Genomic DNA, 21078 nt, shown 5'->3' with positions numbered 1-21078 from the left:
AGGGGCAAGCTGGGCTGGTTGTAGTGGGGATGTAGTGGGGAAAGGGGAGATTCTGAAGCTTGTGAAGTCCACATTGATACCATTGGGCTGCAGGGTTCCCAAGCGAAATATGAGTTGCTGTTCTTGCAACCTTCGGGTGGCATCATTATGGCACTGCAGGAGGCCCATGATGGACGTGTCATCTGAGGAATGGGAGGGGGAGTTAAAATGGTTCGAGACTGGGAGGTGTAGTTGTTTATTGCGAACCGAGCAGAGGTGTTCTGCAAAACGGTCCCCAAGCCTCCGCTTTGTTTCCCTAATGTAGAGGAAGCCACAATGGGTACAGTATACCACATTGGCAAATGTGCAGGTGAACATCTGCTTAATATAGAAAGTCATCTTGGGGCCTGGGGTGGGGGTTAGGGAGGAGGTGTGGGGGCAAGTGTAGCACCTCCTGCGGTTCCAGGGGAAGGTGCCGGGTGTGGTGGGGTTGGACGGGAGTGTTGAGCGGTCAAGGGAGTCGCGGAGAGAGTGGTCTCTCCTGAAGGCAGACAGGGTTGGGGATGGAAAAATGTCTTGGGTGGCGGGGTTGGATTGTAGATGGCGGAAGTGTCGGAGGATGATGCGTTGTATCCGGAGGTTGGTGGGGTGGTATGTGAGAACAAGGGGGATCCTCTTGGGGCGGTTGTGGCGGGGGCGGGGTGTGAGGGATGTGTTGCGGGAAATGCGGAAGACGCGGTCAAGGGAGTTCTCGACCACTGTGGGGGGAATGTTGCGGTCCTTGAAGAACGTGGACATCTGGGATGTGCGAGAGTGGAATGCCTCATCCTGGGGGCAGATGCAGCGGAGGCGGAGGAATTGGGAATAGGGAATGGAATTTTTGCAGGAGGGTGGGTGGGAGGAGGTGTATTGTAGGTAGCTGTGGGAGTCAGTGGGCTTGAAATGGACATCAGTTTCAAGCTGGTTACCTGAGATGGAGACTGAGAGGTCCAGAAAGGTGAGGGATGTGTCGGAGATGGCCCAGGTGAACTTGAGGTTGGGGTGGAAGGTGTTGGTGAAGCAGATGAACTGTTCGAGCTCCTCTGGGGAGCAAGAGGTGGCGCCAATACAGTCATCAATGTAACGGAGGAAGAGGTGGGGTTTGGGGCCTGTGTAGGTGCGGAATGAGGACTGTTCCACGTAACCTGAGTTCCACATGCTCCTGAGATGCTGCTTGGCCTGCTGTGTTCATCCAGCTCCGCACTTTGTTATCTTGGATTCTCCGGCATCTGCAGTTCCCATTATCACATGAATAGGAGGAGTTTGGAGGGATCTGGGCCAAACACAGGCAGGTGACATTAATTTGTTTCAGAAACATGGTTGGCATGGATGAGTTGAACAAAAGAGTATGATTCTTTAGAAGTTGATATTATTCTAAAGCTTTGACATCAGCCCGTGACTGTATGAATATATTTTGTTTCTGTAGAAATAAAACCCAATATTACATTGTGAAAAGAGAAAAGAGCCCACAGCCAGGTCCTATACTTCAAAATTCTTATTAATAGCACAAGCACCAGGTCCAAATTAATCTCAGAATCTCCCAGTTGCACAAGCTCTGAAATTACTGATACATTCTCCTGCCATACCTAATCAATTTTTACACTTGTCAATCATTTTAAATATCTCAAACTAACTTAAAAGCAATTCAGCAGCAAAAAAGGGGTGATTTTTACTAATCTGAAAGATCCAGACAATGAACAGAACTCCCCGAGACTGCACTTACTGTAAATGTATTGCCGCAGGCTTGTCATTATTGTTCTGCATACCACAGGATGTTACAAGTGTATTTTGTTATCTATGAATCATCCCACCTCTCATTGTGAGTGAAAAACCCAGAAACAAAGAATTTCAAAATTGCTTCTTGTGTAAGTGACTTATTAAATGTAAGTGTTATAGTAAAGCATCTGTATTTATGGATTCCATGTTTTACACAAGACTGCAAGACAACATAATTAAAACTTTTAGAAGCTGTTTTCAGTGGCTACTCACATTATTTGACATTATTTATTTTTCCTGAAAATGTTAACATACAAAAGTTTAGTGACTTCATGTCAAATTAGTGAAAATTATCATTTTTTAATAGTTAAGACAGCATGATAAATAGTCATGAATAGCCTTGAAAAATATAAAATCCTTTGCATTCATTTTGAAAAGTGAATACAGGTTTCTCTTGATACATGTTCAATTGTTACTTCAGAATTCACAAGCTTTTGAAAAGAGATAGTTCCTAGATTCATGAACATCCAATCAGTTATAATTCTGGTATTGTGCAGATATGGCCACTTGGAACAGTCAGGCCCAAGACTTTAAAAAGTCATAAGAATCTAACATAGCTTTCACTGCCCCACACTTGACAGCAGGGAAAAATAGCTCCCATTCATACAGTTAATTTAGCTTTATTTAAACCTCGATCAACATGTGACTCTCATATGGTGGATTATAACCTTGCAACAGCCAAAATGGGGTTGACTCTCAACAAACTTTAAATGGATTACTATATGCATGATCCATGCCTGTGTATACTACATTGTTCCCTCTATCCCTTTCCGGAGAAAGTGACCAGGGATCGATGCATGACCTCCAAAGCTGTCAGTGCCCATCACTTTTAAAGGTTTGAGACTCCACACAATATAACGCAAAATATAATAAAGTGGATTTACTGTTTTTATTTTCATTTCTCTGTCATGCATTTGGACTACATGTGTTCATAATCTTCATACATTTGTACAATAATCCATCACATTGAAAGCCATCTAAGCTTTACTTATGATCTCCAAATTTATAGTATAACCTATACGTGTTGCCATCTAAATGCAGTTTTACTGCAGTTTATAAAGACTATGATTCACATAGTTTATGTTACGCTGCAACATTTTGGAATAATATCCAGTTAGGCATTTTTAGATTGTATTTTACAGTAGGAATTCTCCCAGGATATTTCAAAGAAAATGCTTCAATTGACAAATAGAATGCATAAAAGTAAGCCACAATATATCCTTTCATAACCTTTTGCTAATTGTATTTTCAGATTCATAATTTTAAAATGAATACGTAATAATTTTTTTTTCAGTTCTTGAAAGCTGAACCAGATCATTTTCACACCAAGATAATATTTGTTAAGCTCAGCAGAGAGAGATATCATTTTATTTCACAATAACTGTAAGAGATTGAAAATATTTCTGCCTGTCATAAACAAGATTGTATTTCTGTGCCTTCCTTCAGGAATTTTTTCCAGCACACATTCAAGCCGATGTGGAACAGCAACAGGCATTATTCCTTCCAGCCATCCCCCAAGCCAACCTTCCCCTGTGCATAATGTACAAGGCAGTCCCCACAACACACAGACACAGCTCCCCCAACTTCCTGTGGTGGAAGAGGGCAATGAGAGGTGAGTGAATGTTTGATATAATTGATTTGCTATCATTTTCATTTTCATCAATACTTGCTTTATACCTAATATCAGAAGCCAAATGCCGTCGACATTTATCAATTAAGTCCTTGAACTCAATTCGGTGACAATAGCTTGACAGAAAGCTGAGCCAATGAAAACATTGTTTCTTGGCTCAGTAACTGAGAGGATCTCTTCAGCCTTTAGTCCTTCTAAGATGAGTTTTATTTTATTCGTTCACAGGATGTAGATTCTGCTGGCAAGGCTAGGTCCCTAACTGCCCTTGAGAAGATGGCAGTGATCCACCTTGTAGAGCCGCTGCAGTCCATGTAGTGTCATTACAGTCACCCTGCTGTTAAGAATTGTTAGGGATTTGACCTGGTGACAATGAAGGAACATAGCAACAGTTTTAGAATATTGAGTTGCTTGAAGGGCATCTTGCAGGTGACGCCTTTCTCATCGAAGTGCTGCTTTTATCCTCCTAAGGCAAGGAGAGGCCATGAGATTGAAAAATGAGGTTGAAGGTGCATTGGTGAATTGCTACAGTGCATCTTGTTTATGGTATTTACTGTTACCAAGTGTTTAGTGATTGCTGGAGTGAACATCGAGGGTGGTGGGTAGGGTTGCAATCAAGAAGACTGCTTTATCCTGGATGTTATCAACTACTTCAGTGATTTTGGAACTGTACTCATCCAGGCACATAGACAGCATGTTTTCAAATTTCTGACTTGTGATTAAGATGAATATAGTTTTGACATAGTGTAATTAAAACAGTAATGCATACCATTTCACTTAGAATATTCTCCTTTGATAATCCTAGATAGTAAGTAATGAAATAGGGAACAAGGTGTGAAGATTTGAGAAAGTGTGGGTGAAGGAGAGAGATAGCGTTAATGAAATGGGAGTGCGGTGAAGAAGGAGACAATGAAAGGGGAGTGAGAGAAAAAGAGGGAGCATGCGACTGGAGTGAGCCAGGAAATATACACACAAGTCCAATTCAATGTTAAATTCAATTCCTTATTTTGGCCCTGTCCCCTCCTCTGCTTCAGAGAGTAGGATTTAGGACCTGGTCTCTCTCTGGTTCTGTTTCTTCAGCAAAAAGGCATAAAAGGTTCTTTTTTAAACGGAAAGAACTGCGGATGCTGTAAATCAGGAACAAAAACAAAGTTGCTGGAAAAGCTCAACTGGTCTGGCAGCATCTGTGAAGGAAAAGCAGTGTTACCGTTTCGGGTCCAGTGACCCTTCCTTAGAACTCAAGCTCTGGACAGTTGAAAGATTAATTTATTTCAACTTAACATGAGAAAATATTTATCAGTCAATGCCAAAGGTGTGTTTTTTTTGTTTGTTTTTGACAAATCCAAAGACTTTTAGCAAGTTTCTGACCAGATATCGCATAGGACCAGATTCAAAGAAGTTGATATATTTGCATAACATGAATGACCAAGTTATGTGAGTCATTGTCTGACAATGCATTGGTTGTAAAGTGTACCACAGTGAAACCTGAGCTCTTGATGGGCTATATAAATAGCAGCACAGAGTACAACAGTCAAGAAATTTTACTAATCCCACATAGAAACCTTTACCCTACTGTGAATACAGTTCCCAATTCTGGGAACCCACAGGATAAAGCTCGTGATTAATATCCTGAGCCATGATATGGAGCATTTGAAAATCTAATATTATATCCTGGAGCTCTGCACGCCATTCACATCCCAAACTACCTTAACCTACTCCCAGGCAAGTAGTGTCCAAAATGAAATGATGTCCACTCCAATGGAACTGCCAATATCTGCTTTGCCATGAGAACTTCCAGCTTAAAGATTTCCACTTCAGTACTTCTTTTCTCTTGCAGTCTTTAGTTTGTCCATATCTGTGGTTACTCCTAGACTAAACCATTTCAGATCTAACCTTCCCTTTCATTTTCCATCGTACATAAGCTTGAACTCATCTAAACTCTACTCTGACATTTTAACTCAGTAAACCCTATTCAACACTCTGCTCAATGTACGCTGGCTTCCAATCCAGCAACACTGCAGTTTTAAAACTCTCACCCTAGTTTTCAAATTTCTCACACAGTTTCTTATCTCTGTGACCTTCTTCGGGTCTACAGCCTCTGAGATATAGGTTGTTCTTCAGTATTGGCCTCTTGAGTATTTCTTGTTTTTGTTGCCTGGGGGCTTCCTAGACCCTAAGCTCTCAAAATCAGTTCCTAGACCTCTTTCTTGTACACCACCACCTCCCAACCCCAACCATCACCACCTCTCGCTTCTCCTTCAGGGCACTCATTAAAATTGACCTCCTTGGCCAAATGTTTGGTCATCCATCTGTTTAATATCTCCTTTTGTGATTTGGTTTCTTAGTTAAAGCCACAATGAAGCACTTTTGGGTACTTTTGTTATATAAATAATGTAAATACTTACCCGCTGCAAATAGCATTCTTGCTTCTTTTCTCTGAGTGGTGAAAAGTTTTGAGGAAATGCAGTTACATCAGCCTCAGTAAACAGCCCCAGCAGTACCAAGACATCTCGTAAACTAAAAGGAGGCACTCTGGGTCAGGGCAACAGTATGCAGAAGGCCATACATAATGTTATGGAACCCCTAAGACAGGGAAGCAGGTCATTCTGCCCATTGACTCCACACTAACCCTCTGAAGAACATCCCACCCAAACCATCTCTATCCCCATAACCCTGCATTTTTCATAATCCACCTAAGCCTGCACATCCCTGGACGCTATGAAGCTATTTAGCATGGCCAATCCACACTAACCTGCACATCTTTGGGCTGTGAAAGGAAAACAGAGGATCCGGAGGAAAATTCACACGGACATGCAGAGAACATGCAAACGCCACACAGACAGTTCTCTGAGGCTAGGATCAAGCTCAGGTCCCTGGTGCTATGAGGCAGCATTGTTAACTACTGAGCCATAGTGTTGCTCCACCCTACAGATCAATTGTTCTGTTCTTAGAGATTTAAGGAACAATGTTGGTAGAAATAGTGCATCTTCAAAGATGTTGTCTTTGACCGCTGGGCATCTGTTAGATTGTGCCTTGTCAATGACCTTCAAGTTCTGGATCCTTTCAGTCTGCGGTAGTGAGCATCAGCCACATCTGTAAACTCCCCTATTGAGATCATCATCTGAATTCATTACAGAATTCACAGGAGACTTCACCCCGTTGTGAACTGATATCTGCACAACCCTTTCTCCCTGCCCTGTCTGCAAACCACTAGCAAGTGCAGATTCCACCTCAATGTTACCCAATAAAGCAACGTCTGTGTCAAAGTCTGAGCTAGTGGAGGAGAGAGGAACAAATTGTCATCTTTGTTCATTTTAGCTCCACCACTACAGTCTCATTCTGTGGCTGTTGAAATGATAGCAAATATCATCTTCTCCATGGGGTGAGAGCAAGATCCATGTCAGTCATTCACAGCTCAGTTCCTGCTGCTTACGATTATGTACTTTGTCTTGCGCTGAAGGAGATAGGGAAGAGTATCAGTGAGTCTGATGCAATATATTTGGGTGATATACCTGCCATGAGCAATTATCTGCTAATGTGTACAGATTGTAAAATGTGCCTGTGCGATGAGTGAGGCTGTGTAAATGAAGTGTGAGTTGTTGTTGATAAAGAATGCAAATGTTAGAATGTGGTGACTAAGGCAGTATGTTTGAGCAGTGGTTCATTTTCAAGGATACAATTTTACTAGATGTATGGCTTCTCATGTCAGGTAGATAACGTCCTGTGACATGGCAGCAGGTCCTTGAGACTACACTGCTACATTGACTGTCACAGCAATCTGCTCCAACTGCCTACTCTGAGTTTGTCTGGAGGGATTCCTGTAGGTGGGAGACCTCATACCTCTTGCAGCAATGCCTTTGGTGCTGTAGGACAGAAAGCCTCTGGACATGGTCAGAACCTGCTGCAGCTGGAAAACAGCTCTCCTTTAGGAATTGCAGGCCATTTTTACGTATCAGTTTTACACAAACTGTGGATTATTGGTGTAGTGCACAGCCTTTCAACAGCCTCTTTGACTTTGGATTACCATTGTAAACTGGGCAGATGAATGAAGTTTGTATACTACCTACACTGCACAGTCTGCGTGCCTGTTTTTGGGCTTTGTCCAATTTTTCTCCCAATGTTTATTTGAATGTAGATCCCATCTAAACATTTCTTTAATGATTGTAGCAACCACAGCAAGGATTTCCATCTATCCCCACTACGGTCAATGAACATCAACATTTTGAAAAACTGAGGTACAATGAGTCTTAGGCCAGCATGGATGAAAGCATGAGCATCGTGGGGAGAGAGAACCCCCTTGGGGAAGCCCAGCTTGGAGCATCTGCAGGCCCATGGCTCAAAAAAGGACTGTAATGCTTGACATTTTAACTTTACTTCTCTATTTTCCTACATTTTTGCTAAGAAGATTGTAGTGCTGAACTTTTAAACTTATTTCTTCATTTCTCTATTTCAGTAACTAAGATTCTGCCCCTAGGTATTCTGTGCCAAGGATGGCACTGTGTGTGGTGATATTGTATGTTTTTCACTGTACCCTTGTGCCCTGTACTTAAGGACAAGTGACAATAAAACCTAAATCTAAAATCTAAATCCTCGCCAATCCAATTTGTTTAGATTGGATCCTAATTCAATCTGCTGTATAAGTGTCCATGTGAATCTATCTCCAACAAATCATTGTATATTATTTTGTGCCACAGAGTTTGACTGATTGTTATCCATATGTTGGATTAGGTGGGCTTTCAAAAATTTCAAGGTTTTTTTTCCTGAATGTGTATATTTTAGCACAAGTATCAGTTTCCATCCTTCCCTGCCCAGAAGCCAACTTGTCACTGGAGAAGATCTTTGTAAAATTAACTCACCACCAAATAAATAAAACACCTCAATCATCAAATTATAAGCACTACCACCCCAGCCCCTGCAGGAATCCAGCTCATTATTTTCACCAAATTACTCAAACATGCAATTACACATCTCCAGAGCAGGTGACGTTTGAACCCGAATGTTCTGACCTAGAGGTAGTTACCACTCTTTCAAAAGGGCCAGTGAAGGTTTCTTTTCATTCATTCATGGAATGAAGGCATTGCCAGCTGGGCCATCATTTATTGCCCATCCCCAAATGCCCATACAGCAGTTAAGAGTCAACCACATTGCTGTGGGTCTGGAGTCACATGTAGTTGAAACCAGTAAGGATGGCAGTTTCCTTCCCTAAAGAGCATTAGTGAACCAGATAGGGTTTTCCTGACAATCAGCAATGGTTTCAAGGTCATTTCTTAATTCCAGATTCTCATTGAATTCAAATACCACTGCCAGCTGTGGCAGGATTTGAACCCAGGTCCTGAGAGCAATACCTGAGTGTCTGGATTAATAGTCTAATAACAATACCACTAGGCCATCACCTAGTGGAGTTCTTTTCAATTTACCCTTTAAGGGACATGGGTTTGTAACACGGACAGGCACCTTTCCTTTAAGGGACATGGGTTTGTAACACGGACAGACACCTTTCCTTTAAGGGACATGGGTTTGTAACACGGACAGACACCTTTCCTTTAAGGGACATGGGTTTGTAACACAGACAGACACCTTTCCTTTAAGGGACATGGGTTTGTAACACGGACAGACACCTTTCCTTTAAGGGACATGGGTTTGTAACACGGACAGACACCTTTCCTTTAAGGGACATGGGTTTGTAACACGGACAGACACCTTTCCTTTAAGGGACATGGGTTTGTAACACGGACAGACACCTTTCCTTTAAGGAAAAATTTATGTTTGGACAAAGATGCACAGATATAAATAAAAAGCAACAATGTCAGATTTCCCAGTTTATGTCAAGAGACATCTTTCTTCTAGAAACTTCAACATTGAATAATTATTTTTCTTAGTGGAACAGTTTAATGTTCACTCTCTATCATTTCATTGGAATTGTTCTTTTAGTCCCTTTTACATATAACATTTCCCTGAGCTTCTTGCACTGACAGAACACCATGTCAACAGCATCAGCGAGAGCCAGAGTTTCAGAAACTAACGTGCTCTTCACCATTCTGCTTATTTTCTTTTCCTCCCATGCCAAGGAGAAACGTTTTGCATTTTCTCCCACAAGGAATATCATAAATCCTCCTGCATGAGAAAATCCATTGCCAGGACTGGTATGCAAGGCATCATTAAAAATGATTAATGTTGTATTATTGTGATCACCCAAAGCTGAGAACTTCAACTTAAATTTCACTATTTTCAATATATTTTGATGGTTTATTTGCTCTCAAGATGTCCTCCAGCTTTGAATTTGTCATGGGCAGACAAAGTTTCAGCAATTCAAAATTTGCATCTGGTCTGGTCTGTGTGCCTAACCAATTAATATGTTCATAGAGACTTGTCTGCTGTTCTTTCTCACTCTTGGTAGCATCTTCAACTTGCTGTCCCTGTCGAGATCTGGTATGAATGTTTGCAATTTTCCCCCAAATAAGACTCTGAGAGTACAAATACATTGACTCATACTGCTTAATTTCGAAACCCGTATATTTTCAAGTTCCAGAAGATTAGCTGCAATGTTTAACTCCTTCCTAACTCGATTGATAATCTTTTATTTTCTCCAAAGCCATTGGTGATCTCCCCACCCACAAAAAAACCACAGACATGCTTCATAAAGTCACCCAAAAGTTTTTGGTTATAATGCCAATAGAACATTTATAGATAGGAAACAAAAACCAAAAGAGCTTCTGATACCGTAAAACAGAAACAAAATTAGAAATTACTGGAAAAGCTCAGCAGGTCTGGAAGCATCTGTAGAGAGAAATCAGAAGTAATGTTTCGGATCACGAACAGGTCTGAGGAAGGGTCACTTGATCCAAAACATTAATTCTGATTTCTTTCTACAGATGCTGCCAGACATGCTGAGATTTTCAGATAAATAGATAACAGATAAATAGAAAGCGGGACATAACACCAGCGCTTCATCGGAGGCTCACTGATGATGTTACCTAGAATGGTGACGAAACGTCTGAAAACTAACCTTCCAGCTCAGCGAACAAACTCACATCCATGGCATATGGTATTCGTGCCTTTGTCAGATGGGGCATTGAGTATAAAAGCTGGCAAGCAATGTTGCAGCTGTATAAAACTTTAGTAGGGCTATAATTTGAGGATTTTATGCAGTTCTGATTGCCAGGATGTGGAAACTTTGGAAAGGGTACAAAAAGAGGTTTAGTAGGATCTCCTGAAGAAATGCCACTGAACTTGAAACATTAACTCTTGCTTTGTCTCCATTGATGCTGAGTTTCTCCAGCAATTTGGAAATTTCGGTTTTTTTTTTAACCAGGGTGTTGCCTAGATTGAAGTGTGTTAGCCACAGGAGGAGTTGGATAAATTTGCATTGTTTTCGTGAGAGCACTGGAGGCTGAGGAAACATGATAGAAATTTATAAAATTATGATTTCCAGGGCAAAAATGTCAAGCATTAGAGGACATGGGGTTAAGGTGAGAGGGGAAGGTTTAAAGAAAATGTGTGAGGCAAGTTCTTCACACAGATGGTGGTAGATGCCTGGAACCCAATGCCTGGGGAGGTGATAGGATCAGATACATTGGCAATGTTTAAGAGGCACTTAGTCAGATGTAGACAGGGAATACAGGGATATGAATGATGTGCTAACAAATGGGATTAGCTTAGAACGGCATTGTGATCAGCACAGACATGGTGGGCGGAAGGACCTGTTCATGTGTTGGACTATACTATGTTCGATGTTCTATGTTCTTGTTCTATATTAACAGAACTATCTTGAATGAAAAATACCACACCCACAAAGTGTCATTTACGCATAAATATGTTTATGAAATTTCCAGACCTTCTGCTCAATTTCTGGTATTTATTTTGAGGCCCATAATAATTCTTCTTTTGTGCACCTTATCCATAAGGAATGCCATTTTGTTATCTGTAGAAATATATTTCCTTCAAAAGATTGTTTAAGTGGCTGTGAAGGATTTACAAAATAAACTCCCCAGCTTTAGGAGAGCCTATCCAAATTTCTCTTTCCCCCAAACATTCCTCAAAGCCTTTAGCTACCAGCATATCCTTGGCTTTACAATAAATTCCATCTGGTTGAATTTTTCCCATATAGGCTCATGAGTGTGACAATCTGTCACCAATTTCCAAATGTACTCCAAATTCTTTCTCATTCTGTAAAACCGTTAGCCGTTTATAACCTATTTTCTGTTGTACTGACAGCCACAAATGCCTCTCAATCATGGGGACTTCTACTTTTATCTGTGTCAAAAAGGTTCTCCACTACCAATGTTACTGTGTTTCCTTGTCCAACTCGAACTGGGCTGGTTTTGGGATGCGGTGGGAGAAGGGGAGATTTTGAAGCTGGTGAAGTCCACATTGATACCATTGGGCTGCAGGGTTCCCAAGCGGAATATGAGTTGCTGTTCCTGCAACCTTCGGGTGGCATCATTGTGGCACAGCAGGAGGCCCATGATGGACATGTCATCTAAAGAATGGGAGGGGGAGTGGAAACGGTTTGCGACTGGGAGGTGCAGTTATTTATTGCGAACCAAGCGGAGGTGTTCTGTAAAGCGGTCCCCAAGCCTCCGCTTGGTTTCCCCAATGTAGAGGAAGCCACACCGGGTACAGTGGATGCAGTATACCACATTGGCAGATGTGCAGGTGAACCTCTGCTTAATGTGGAAAGTCCACCCCCCCACTCTCTGATGAAGGGTCTAGGCCCAAAACGTCAGCTTTTGTGCTCCTGAGATGCTGCTGGGCCTGCTGTGTTCATCCAGCCTCACATTTTATTATCTTGGATTCTCCAGCATCTGCAGTTCCCATTATCACCTCCACAGCAACGTAGTTGACTCTTAACTACCCTCTGAGCAATTAAGGATGGGTAACAAATTCTTTCTGGTCAACAATGCCCTCATCCTGTGAATGATTAAAAACAAAATGGAAACAGACGTGCCAGCCCAACTCATCCATGCCAACTCGGTTTCCCAAACTGAACTAGTCCCATTTGCCTGTGTTTGGTCCATATCCCTCTAAATTCTCCCCATTCAGGGTACCTATCCAAATATATTTTAAATGCAGTAATTCTACCAGCCTCTATCACTTCCACCCTCTGTGTGAAAAGGTTGCCCCTCAATTTGCTTTTAAATCTTTTCTCCTCTCACCTTAAACATATGCCTTCTGGTTTTGGACTCCCCTAGCCTGGGGAAAAGACTTTGGCTGTGTTATCTATTCTTATCTGGGCCCCTCATGATTCTATAAGGTCACCCCTCAGCCTCCAATGCTCCAGGGAGAAAAGTCCCAGCCTTTCCAGTCAGTTCTTATAACTCAAACACTCCAATCCCAGCAATGCCCTCGTAATTTTTTTCCACATCCTTTCTAGTTTAATAATATCCTTCATACAGCAGGGTGACCAGATTTGTATGCAGTAGGCCCTGCCTCTCTGATTCAGGTAGAACTCTTGGGAATATGAAGTATGTTATCTTCATCATCAACATTTTCCCCCGTCTTCTCATAGTTTAAAAGAATATAATTCAACTCCACTCTTCTTGAGGAATGTGCCATTACATTCTGATTCCCATAGCCCATTATTTTATTATTATTATCCTTCATGCTGGAATTATCTATGTGCCTGAGTGTGTTTGTCCAATAATTTTTCCTGGAGCTTTCTAATCTCTGTGTCCTTCTCATAGTAAATGGAGGAAGGGTCACTGGACCCGTAATGTTAACTCTGATCTTTTTTTTCTCAGATGCTGCCAGACCTGCTGAGTTCTCCTAGCAACTTCTGTTTTCCTCCTGATTTACAGCATCTGCAATTCTTTCAGTTCATATTCTGCCTTTTCTTTCTAATGCCGTAGCTTTAATGAACGCCTTTCTATTGATGTATGTCATATTTAGATGTGTGCAGTGAATAGACAAACTGATCTTTGTTTATTCTAGTGCTGAATGATCATTATGCGGTATTGAAGAAAATATTGAACATAGAACAGGACAGCACACAATCAGGCCCTTCAGCCCACCACATCCATGCCGTTCAAAACTAATCCCATCTGCCATCACATGGTCCATGTCCCCCTGTTCACTGTCTGTTAATGTTTCTGTCCAAATGCCTGTTAAACATGTTATCATATGGCTTCTCCCACCTCCTCAGGCAGCACGTTCCAGGCACCTACGACCCTCTGTTTAAAAACAAAACTTGCCTTGCACATCTCCTTTAAACTTACCCCCTCTCATCATAAACCTATTCCCACAAGTATTTGATATGTTGCACTCACTATGCACTAACTGGTATTGCTCCAACCATCAGTAAAGATTTTTTTTCTACTTGCACTGTCCATCTCAATGCTGTTGCAACTTCCAGTCTGGCTGATCTATTTTGTTCAGCCTCTCAATTCAAGTTCTTGCACACCTTTTGAAATGTGACAAATTCCCTTACGTTATCCATAAGGAGTTTTGTTAGTGACCCAAAGCCTGTGCCAATCCTCTTTTCCATGATTTCCTCCAATATTGCCCAGCTGTCCATTCTGTTTATCATGATGGATATGCTAAACCTGGTCACTAAATCTGCAAGATGTAACAGATGGACATTCCGATCTTTGTTCCATAACTTGAATCCATGGCTATTACTTCATTACATTCCCAAGTAAAAGGAGCATTTCTTCCCTGGCAAAGTGATGTCTTTTAATATTCAATATGTGTATCACATTTGTTGGGGATTTGTATTCTTTATCCACAACACCACCATCCTTTAACAGTTGCTTTACTGTTGGTGAGGGGAATGAGCAACTTTTGTACAAGCCTCTTCTTATTTGTAACACTCCCATCTCAGAGGACGACAATATTTCTTGAATCTCTTGACATATGCTCTGTTCTGAGGAAGGGTCATCGGACCCAAAACGTTAACTCTGCGTTTTTCTTCAGAGATGCTGCCAGGCCTGCTGAGTTTTTCCAACAACTTCTGCTTTGAAAGAACTATGGATACTGTAAATCAGGAACAGTTTTTTTAAAAATAATGATGTATCACATTGGATGACAACAATGCTTATGCTTTGATGAGCTCCTGCAATCTCACAAGGGTGATTCATTTTGGAAGGGCAAACTTGAAAGCAGAACGCATGATTAATGGAAATATTCTTCACAGTTTAGAGGAGCAGAGGGATCTTTGGGTTCATGTTCACAGTTCCCTGAAAGCTGCCACCCAGGTGGATAGAGTTGTTAAGAAGGCATGTGGTGTATTAGCTTTCATTAATAGAGGGATTGAGTTCAAGAGTTGTGAAATTATTCTCCCGCTATACAAAAGCCTGGTTCTGTCACATCTGGAGTATTGTTGGACTATAACATGGCATCGCGCAATTTTTGACCAAGATTTCCAAATAACAGATCAGCCAAACAATGCCACATACCTGTATGGCACTATTGAACAATCAGCAACTAGCAATACTTTTGTACGGATTTATGTTTTCACCTCCAACACAATATTTTATCGTTGCTCATCCTCATCACATTCACTCTCAGAATTATCTGTTTTACGAATTGCTTCAAATATTTGACTCCTTATTTTTGGATAATTCCAGAAAGTGATGTTTTGAGATAAGCTTGAAACATCTAATTCTCATTCTGCGTGGATTTTTAGGATTCATTAACTGTGGGCACTCAACAATCCTGCATTTTGCCTTGATTCAGAAATCTATTAAAGGGGCCTGTTCTGAAAATACTTTATTTCTAATTTTACTACTTTCTGGTTGGGGTAAAACCAAAGCTATACTTTGCTTCTTCTTTGTTGGAGAAGGGACCTGTCACATCTACCACTGTTCACATGGCTCCAGTTCTGAAAACACTGGTGTATAATCATAATTCATGACCCTGCAGTGTGACTCGGCAATTTCACTTTCGAAAGCTATTCGAAGTTTCACTTCTATAAGAAACAAGGATGACATTTCACTTCCTTTGCCATTCCACTTGAAGAGGTTAATCTTCTGCTAGCATGTTTTATAGGCTGGTAGCCGTATGCTGTTTTGGGCAGCAAAGAACACAAAGATTCGCAAGAGTTTTTACTGTATATCTGTAGATTAGTACAAACACCAGTTTCCACCTTTCACTGTCCAGAAGCCAGCCCCCTACTGGGGAAGAATCCAGTTCAAAGAGTGCATGAGCATAACTTGAGCATCATTTATGATCAGTTCTGGGCTGTTCTGGTTGCCTCTGAATGGGGTTTACATTTCCAAATAAAAAAATCAGAAAGTGCTAGAGAAACTCAGCAGGATTAGCAATATATGTGAAGACCAAGCAGAATTAACATCTTGAGTCCAGTCACACTCCTTCAGAATTTGCATTTCTAACTCTGACACAGGCAACAAAAAACGGCTTTTTTTTCTTAATGCAGGTAACAGCTTTCTTAGTTATCTACACTTAATTAACATTTCATACGAAGAACACAGTTTACAGGTTTGATCAACGTGGGACTATGTTTCTGTCAAAGCTTGCACTTTTTCTCTTACTACTGCTCCTGAACTAGGTGCTAGGAAGTTTGCAAAAGCTGTTCACTCTCTGATGAAGGGTCTAGGCCCGAAATGTCAGCTTTTGTGCTCCTGAGATGCTGCTTGGCCTGCTGTGTTCATCCAGCCTCACATTTTATTAACTGTGGTTTAGTGTCTGAGTTTCACTCCTTCCATAAGGAATCTCAGGCTTTGATTCATGCATTCCTTTAAAGTACAGTAATCATTGACTACTGACCAATCAGAGAATTTTATGCATTAATGCATCTGATTATTTTTCTTCTTCATTTGTGGGCCATCTAATTGTTTTAATATTTTCAAGATTCATGCCTAGCTGTGGTTTATGTGTAATAGTTATGTTTTCATATTATTTGGAAATAGTTTAGGTATCTGTACAGATGTGTAAACATTTTTTTTTGAGATTTGGACGGTGTAGCAAGCATCCAAAGAAACACGATGACTACAATTGGCTGCAAGTCCTTTAAGTCAGTCCTGTTCCAATAAGCAATTACAGTACAAGATAACAAAATGTGAGGCTGGATGAACACAGCAGGCCCAGCAGCATCTCAGCATTACAGTACTTATGTTTTCTTCAGAAACACAAGTAATAAAGTGTTAAAAACAATACAAAACTGTATTGTTACCCACATATGACTGAAAGTGTCAGATCAGATACCTTTCCAGTGACTTGATATAGCAATATTATATGAGAGTTCCATGCAGAACACCTTCAATACATACAAAATGTTCCCTTCGTATATTTCTGCTAAGCTTTCACTTTGTTGTTGACAATGACTTGACCCTCCTTGAAACTCATTAAAATTTCTTGTTCCATTTCCTGTACATTCTATTAGTTAGAACAAAATCTCATGTATTTTCTATTTTGTTGACCTTAATTGGTAAATATGATACCTTGTGCTTACATATTGCCCAAGGCAAAGAAGCTAATTTGGAGCCCTTTGTCCAAACCTTTAATAATTTTTTAAAAACTTCTATTATATGCCCTCTCATGCTTCTCTTTTTCAAAAAAGAAAAAAACTCATTGTATGGGAGGGACCAATTCATACTCATGCATCATCCACTTCAAGAACAAAGATCTCACACTTTTACTTAACAATTTCCCATTTCTTGAAATAGAGAAACGAAATCTGGTCAGCACTGCCAATGTGTAATTTGAAGTGATCTTTTTGGATTTAAGTTATTTCCTTCGTTACACATTCGGACACACATTTAACAGCATGGGAACTTTGTACTAACGGTTTTTGTGACCTTACTAAAAACTCCCAAAGAATTTTCTCCTGCTCTGATGCTTCAAGTAATTCCTTTTAAAAATACAATCCAAATTAGCTTTCCCTAATAACAGTGTATTTCCATGCAATAAGGTCCACCTGCAACGTCTTGACCAATTGAACAATCTTGGGGCCAGGCTTTTGAATTTGTGCGGATTGATTTTCATTATTTGTCACTGCTCTTACTGAAGTAGCATCTGTAAACATGGACAATTAGAGTACACTTTCTTCCTCTAGATTATATATTATAATATGAACAATGGGGGGCTCAATACTGAAGCATATCATACTCCACTGGTGACTGGCTGCCAAACATTTTCCAGTGCATGATTGCTGCTTAATATCAATCAATCACCCACTTATCAAACCATTAGAATTTATTTCCATCGATCGTTTGCACTTGGATTTTATGAAATACCATATCATATTTGGCAATGTCAAATTCCTCCATCTATTAGATCTGCCATTTTCTCAACTAAATAATTAAGCATTATCACTCCTTTTAAATCCATGATAAGAATTTTGAATTGGCTGAATCTGCTCTGGATATTCCATTTCCGTACTGTATGATGGAATGACCCTATTTTCAAATACTTTCTTAACATCAAATGTGAAGCTTCCAGGTCAATAACTTGAGGGTCTCTCCTTCAAATCTTTTTTTTTGAAGGTGAAACCCATGTTAGTAATTTCCCAATCCTCTGGGATTTGTCCGAGACCTGTGAACTTTGCATAATATTCAGAAAAGGATAAAATTAAATCAGATTTTGATCAATTTTCAAAATTTTTCAATTGTCTGGTGAGATGAGATTGCTTATAAATGTTTGAAATGTGCACATGATATTCAGTCTGGCCATAATGCCCATTGAGGCATAAAGTCAATGATCTGAACATATCCTAGTATCATACAGTGTAATTTCCACCCACATGAAAATGTTATTTTTAAGTCTGAATTTTCCTAACAATTGAGAACCTGTGCATCATTACAAAAAGTGATGCTAACTCCCAAATCTGGAAATTCTACCCCAAAACGTGTTGTCACAGGGGATGGGGCAGGTTTCAGTTCACATATCCATGGTTTACAGAGGGTGAAGCTGCATTTGTTTGACTCCATTTCCGCCAGCAGAAAGTCCTGGCCATGAGTTGTGCACTTTAAACCTGGTAGAAAAAAGAGTCTAAAGTGGCTGCATTCCTCCAGAAGGATAAGCTACTCTCTTAGACATTGATCCTTAGAGGAGGTGATGTTTCATTTGGAAGAGGTAAGGTACTCTTTGAGAGAGAAAGTCAATGGGCCCTTTGGAATGGTTAAAAGTAGACATGATCCTGCATGAAAAGCTTTGAAACTCAATGGAAGTGCCAAGCTCATTGGAACAGTCAAAAGGAATGTTTTCTCTTCAAATATTTTAAACAAAGACAGTCTCGTGTGTAAAGCAATGTTCACTATTAGTGGACATAAACCTGAGCACCAGCATCTTTACCAGGTTAATGCTGATTTCACAACCTTCCATTATCACATGTACATATCAATTCCCAGTCTGATTCACAGACCCAAATGAATACAGACTCTTGCAAATGGGACAATGAATTGCAATGTTTGTTTTTATAACATATGAAAGAAACTTCAATGTACTGAATGGGTTTTTATCAGTAGTGAATTTGTCAATTGACTCTTTAGAACTTTATTTAATCACATTTCAGCATGTGTCTTGAGATCTGCCCTCTGTGAGTGGTGGATGAGCCATCATGGTAGGTGTTAGGACACAGAGTGTGTGACGGATGTGGGTTGGTATGAGTTGGCACAAAGGGTCTATTCATAGGTCATAGATCAAAGAATTGTAGGTGGGTAAAAAGTATATGGTTTGTCATGGACATTATGGGAATTTATGTCTGTGGATATCAGGGAACACGCTGCCATACAACCATAAGGAATGGGCAGAGGGGAATGAGTTGGCATGGAGTATATGAGGGGCCATGAGGGTGGGTACAGGGCAATGGTTGATGTTGGAAGGGTTGAAGGTATGAGGGGTAGGGACTGGGAGACCAGAGGGCATTTCTATTCTTGATTTCTTGTCATATCTTTGACAACATGCTGTTGTACCAAAGCAGGCTTTCTGACCAGTCTGCCTCAACAACTGGCAGCGTCCGCACACTTTCCCCAGTCACCCGCCATGATTCCCATTTTCACTCTCAACATTTTCTTCCAACTCAATGCCCTGCTGCAAATCTGTTCAGCATTTAGATGGCGTTTTCTAAAGTTTACTTGTTGAAGCTTTGTAGAGTAGAACTCAAACGTGCCAGCCTTGCATTGGAGGTAGGAAAGCCACCACAGGTGCAAAGGATCACACCAGCCGTAACACAGCATGCCTTGATTTGGTGTCCAAGTAGAAACCAAAAGAACTGCAGATGCTAGTTAATCAGGAACAAAAACAGAAGTTGCTGGAAAAGCTCAGCAGGCCAGGCAGCATCTGTAAAGAAAAAAATCAGAGTTAACATTTCAGGTCCGGAGACTCTTCCTCAGATGCTGCCAGACCTGCTGAGCTTTTCCAGCAACTTCTGTTTTTATTCTTGATTTGGTGTCCATTCAGTTAAATGCACAGAAAAGTCACAACCTCCATTATTAGCTAAGGAATTGTTAAAAAACCTGACCCTTGATTATGTGACAACAAAAACAGAAATTGCTGGAGAAATTCAGCAGCATCTGTGGAAAGAAAGCAGAGTTAATGTTTCAAGTCTGGTGACCCTTTTTTAGAACCTAATTTGCACTCCTACAGCCCAAAATTCTTTCCAGCAAAGATACTGAGGGGCATTGTCACTTTATACATAACCTGGATTCAGAAAGTGCTGATGTGTAATTTTTTTCACAATATGTATTGACTCTTTTGAAGAAGCTGTGGAAAGAAATTCAAAATTCTACATTGCCATGCATTTACATTTTAGCACCTCAGCAAAGCTTTATAAATCAGTGAAATATATCAGGAGCCTGTCTTTCTGGAATCTTTTGAGTGTGGGTGACGGATGTTCACTTGTAATTGAATTTAGATTGATGGCCAGAAGTCTTCTGGGAACATTTCCAAAGACACTGTATTCTAATTAGTTTTCATCAAAATACCTAAACAGTACTTCGCATGACAACTGCTCTGTGGAAGCAGATGTGGGCATTTCTAGAAGAATTTTTTCTTGTCACCATGCTGCAACCAAATAGAAAATGAGGGGAAAGAAATTGCAAGATTTCAAAACAATATTTAAGAATTACACTCTTGTGTAGACATTTTTTTGAAGTTTTGATGTAACAACCATCTTGAATTCATAAAAAGGTTTGGGCAGTATTTAAAACATTGTTCTAGGGATATTGTTCATCTATTGAAGAGTTGATACGTAGCTTGGAAAGAAATACTTAAATAGCAGTTGTTGTCAACAGTTGTTATTGATATCAGGAAAACTCAGCAAAATTTTGCATTTTAAAAAATTCTAACGATGAAAGGATTACACGCGTAGCACAGATCAGCAAAAATGACTTTGTTATTTTTACCAATATATTTAATGATAGTATGAAATTTATGAAGCTAAAAATACTTTCGCCTTTTTTCTTCTCTTCCGATGTTCACTGCTGTGCCATTCAGGAGGGTATGGTAACAGATGTTGCTTGTATGTTGTGTATCAATTGCTGTTACAGGGGGTGTATTCAGTCATTTTTTTTGTCATATTCTATAAGCCTTGATTTCTAACAATGGCTTTATATCCTTGAAGCAGCTCTTCAAGACATCTTCGCTGAGCAACCATCCTCAATGCTCAAGTTTTAGAGCAATTTATTGAACACAGCCTGGCTTTTGGGGAGAAAATAGTCAACCATGTCACAAAGTGTAGTGCATATTATTATTTGCATTCC

General features: G+C 40.3%; 1 protein-coding gene across 4 annotated transcripts in view; it reads left to right on the top strand.

Moving 5' to 3' along the window:
- Positions 1–21078, top strand: part of glis3 (GLIS family zinc finger 3) — a 551634-nt gene that overhangs the window by 455469 nt on the left and 75087 nt on the right. For all 4 annotated transcript variants that reach the window (XM_059642762.1, XM_048528094.2, XM_048528092.2 and 1 more), the window contains exon 8: positions 3241–3406. In XM_059642762.1, coding sequence (XP_059498745.1) covers positions 3241–3406 — 166 coding nt within the window. The remainder of the gene's footprint in view (positions 1–3240; positions 3407–21078) is intronic.

Source organism: Stegostoma tigrinum, chromosome 3 (assembly GCF_030684315.1).
Source record: "Stegostoma tigrinum isolate sSteTig4 chromosome 3, sSteTig4.hap1, whole genome shotgun sequence".
NCBI classification, from domain to species: domain Eukaryota; kingdom Metazoa; phylum Chordata; class Chondrichthyes; order Orectolobiformes; family Stegostomatidae; genus Stegostoma; species Stegostoma tigrinum.
The sequence above is the reverse complement of the archived record's forward strand: the minus strand, read 5'-3'. Positions and strand labels throughout refer to the sequence as shown.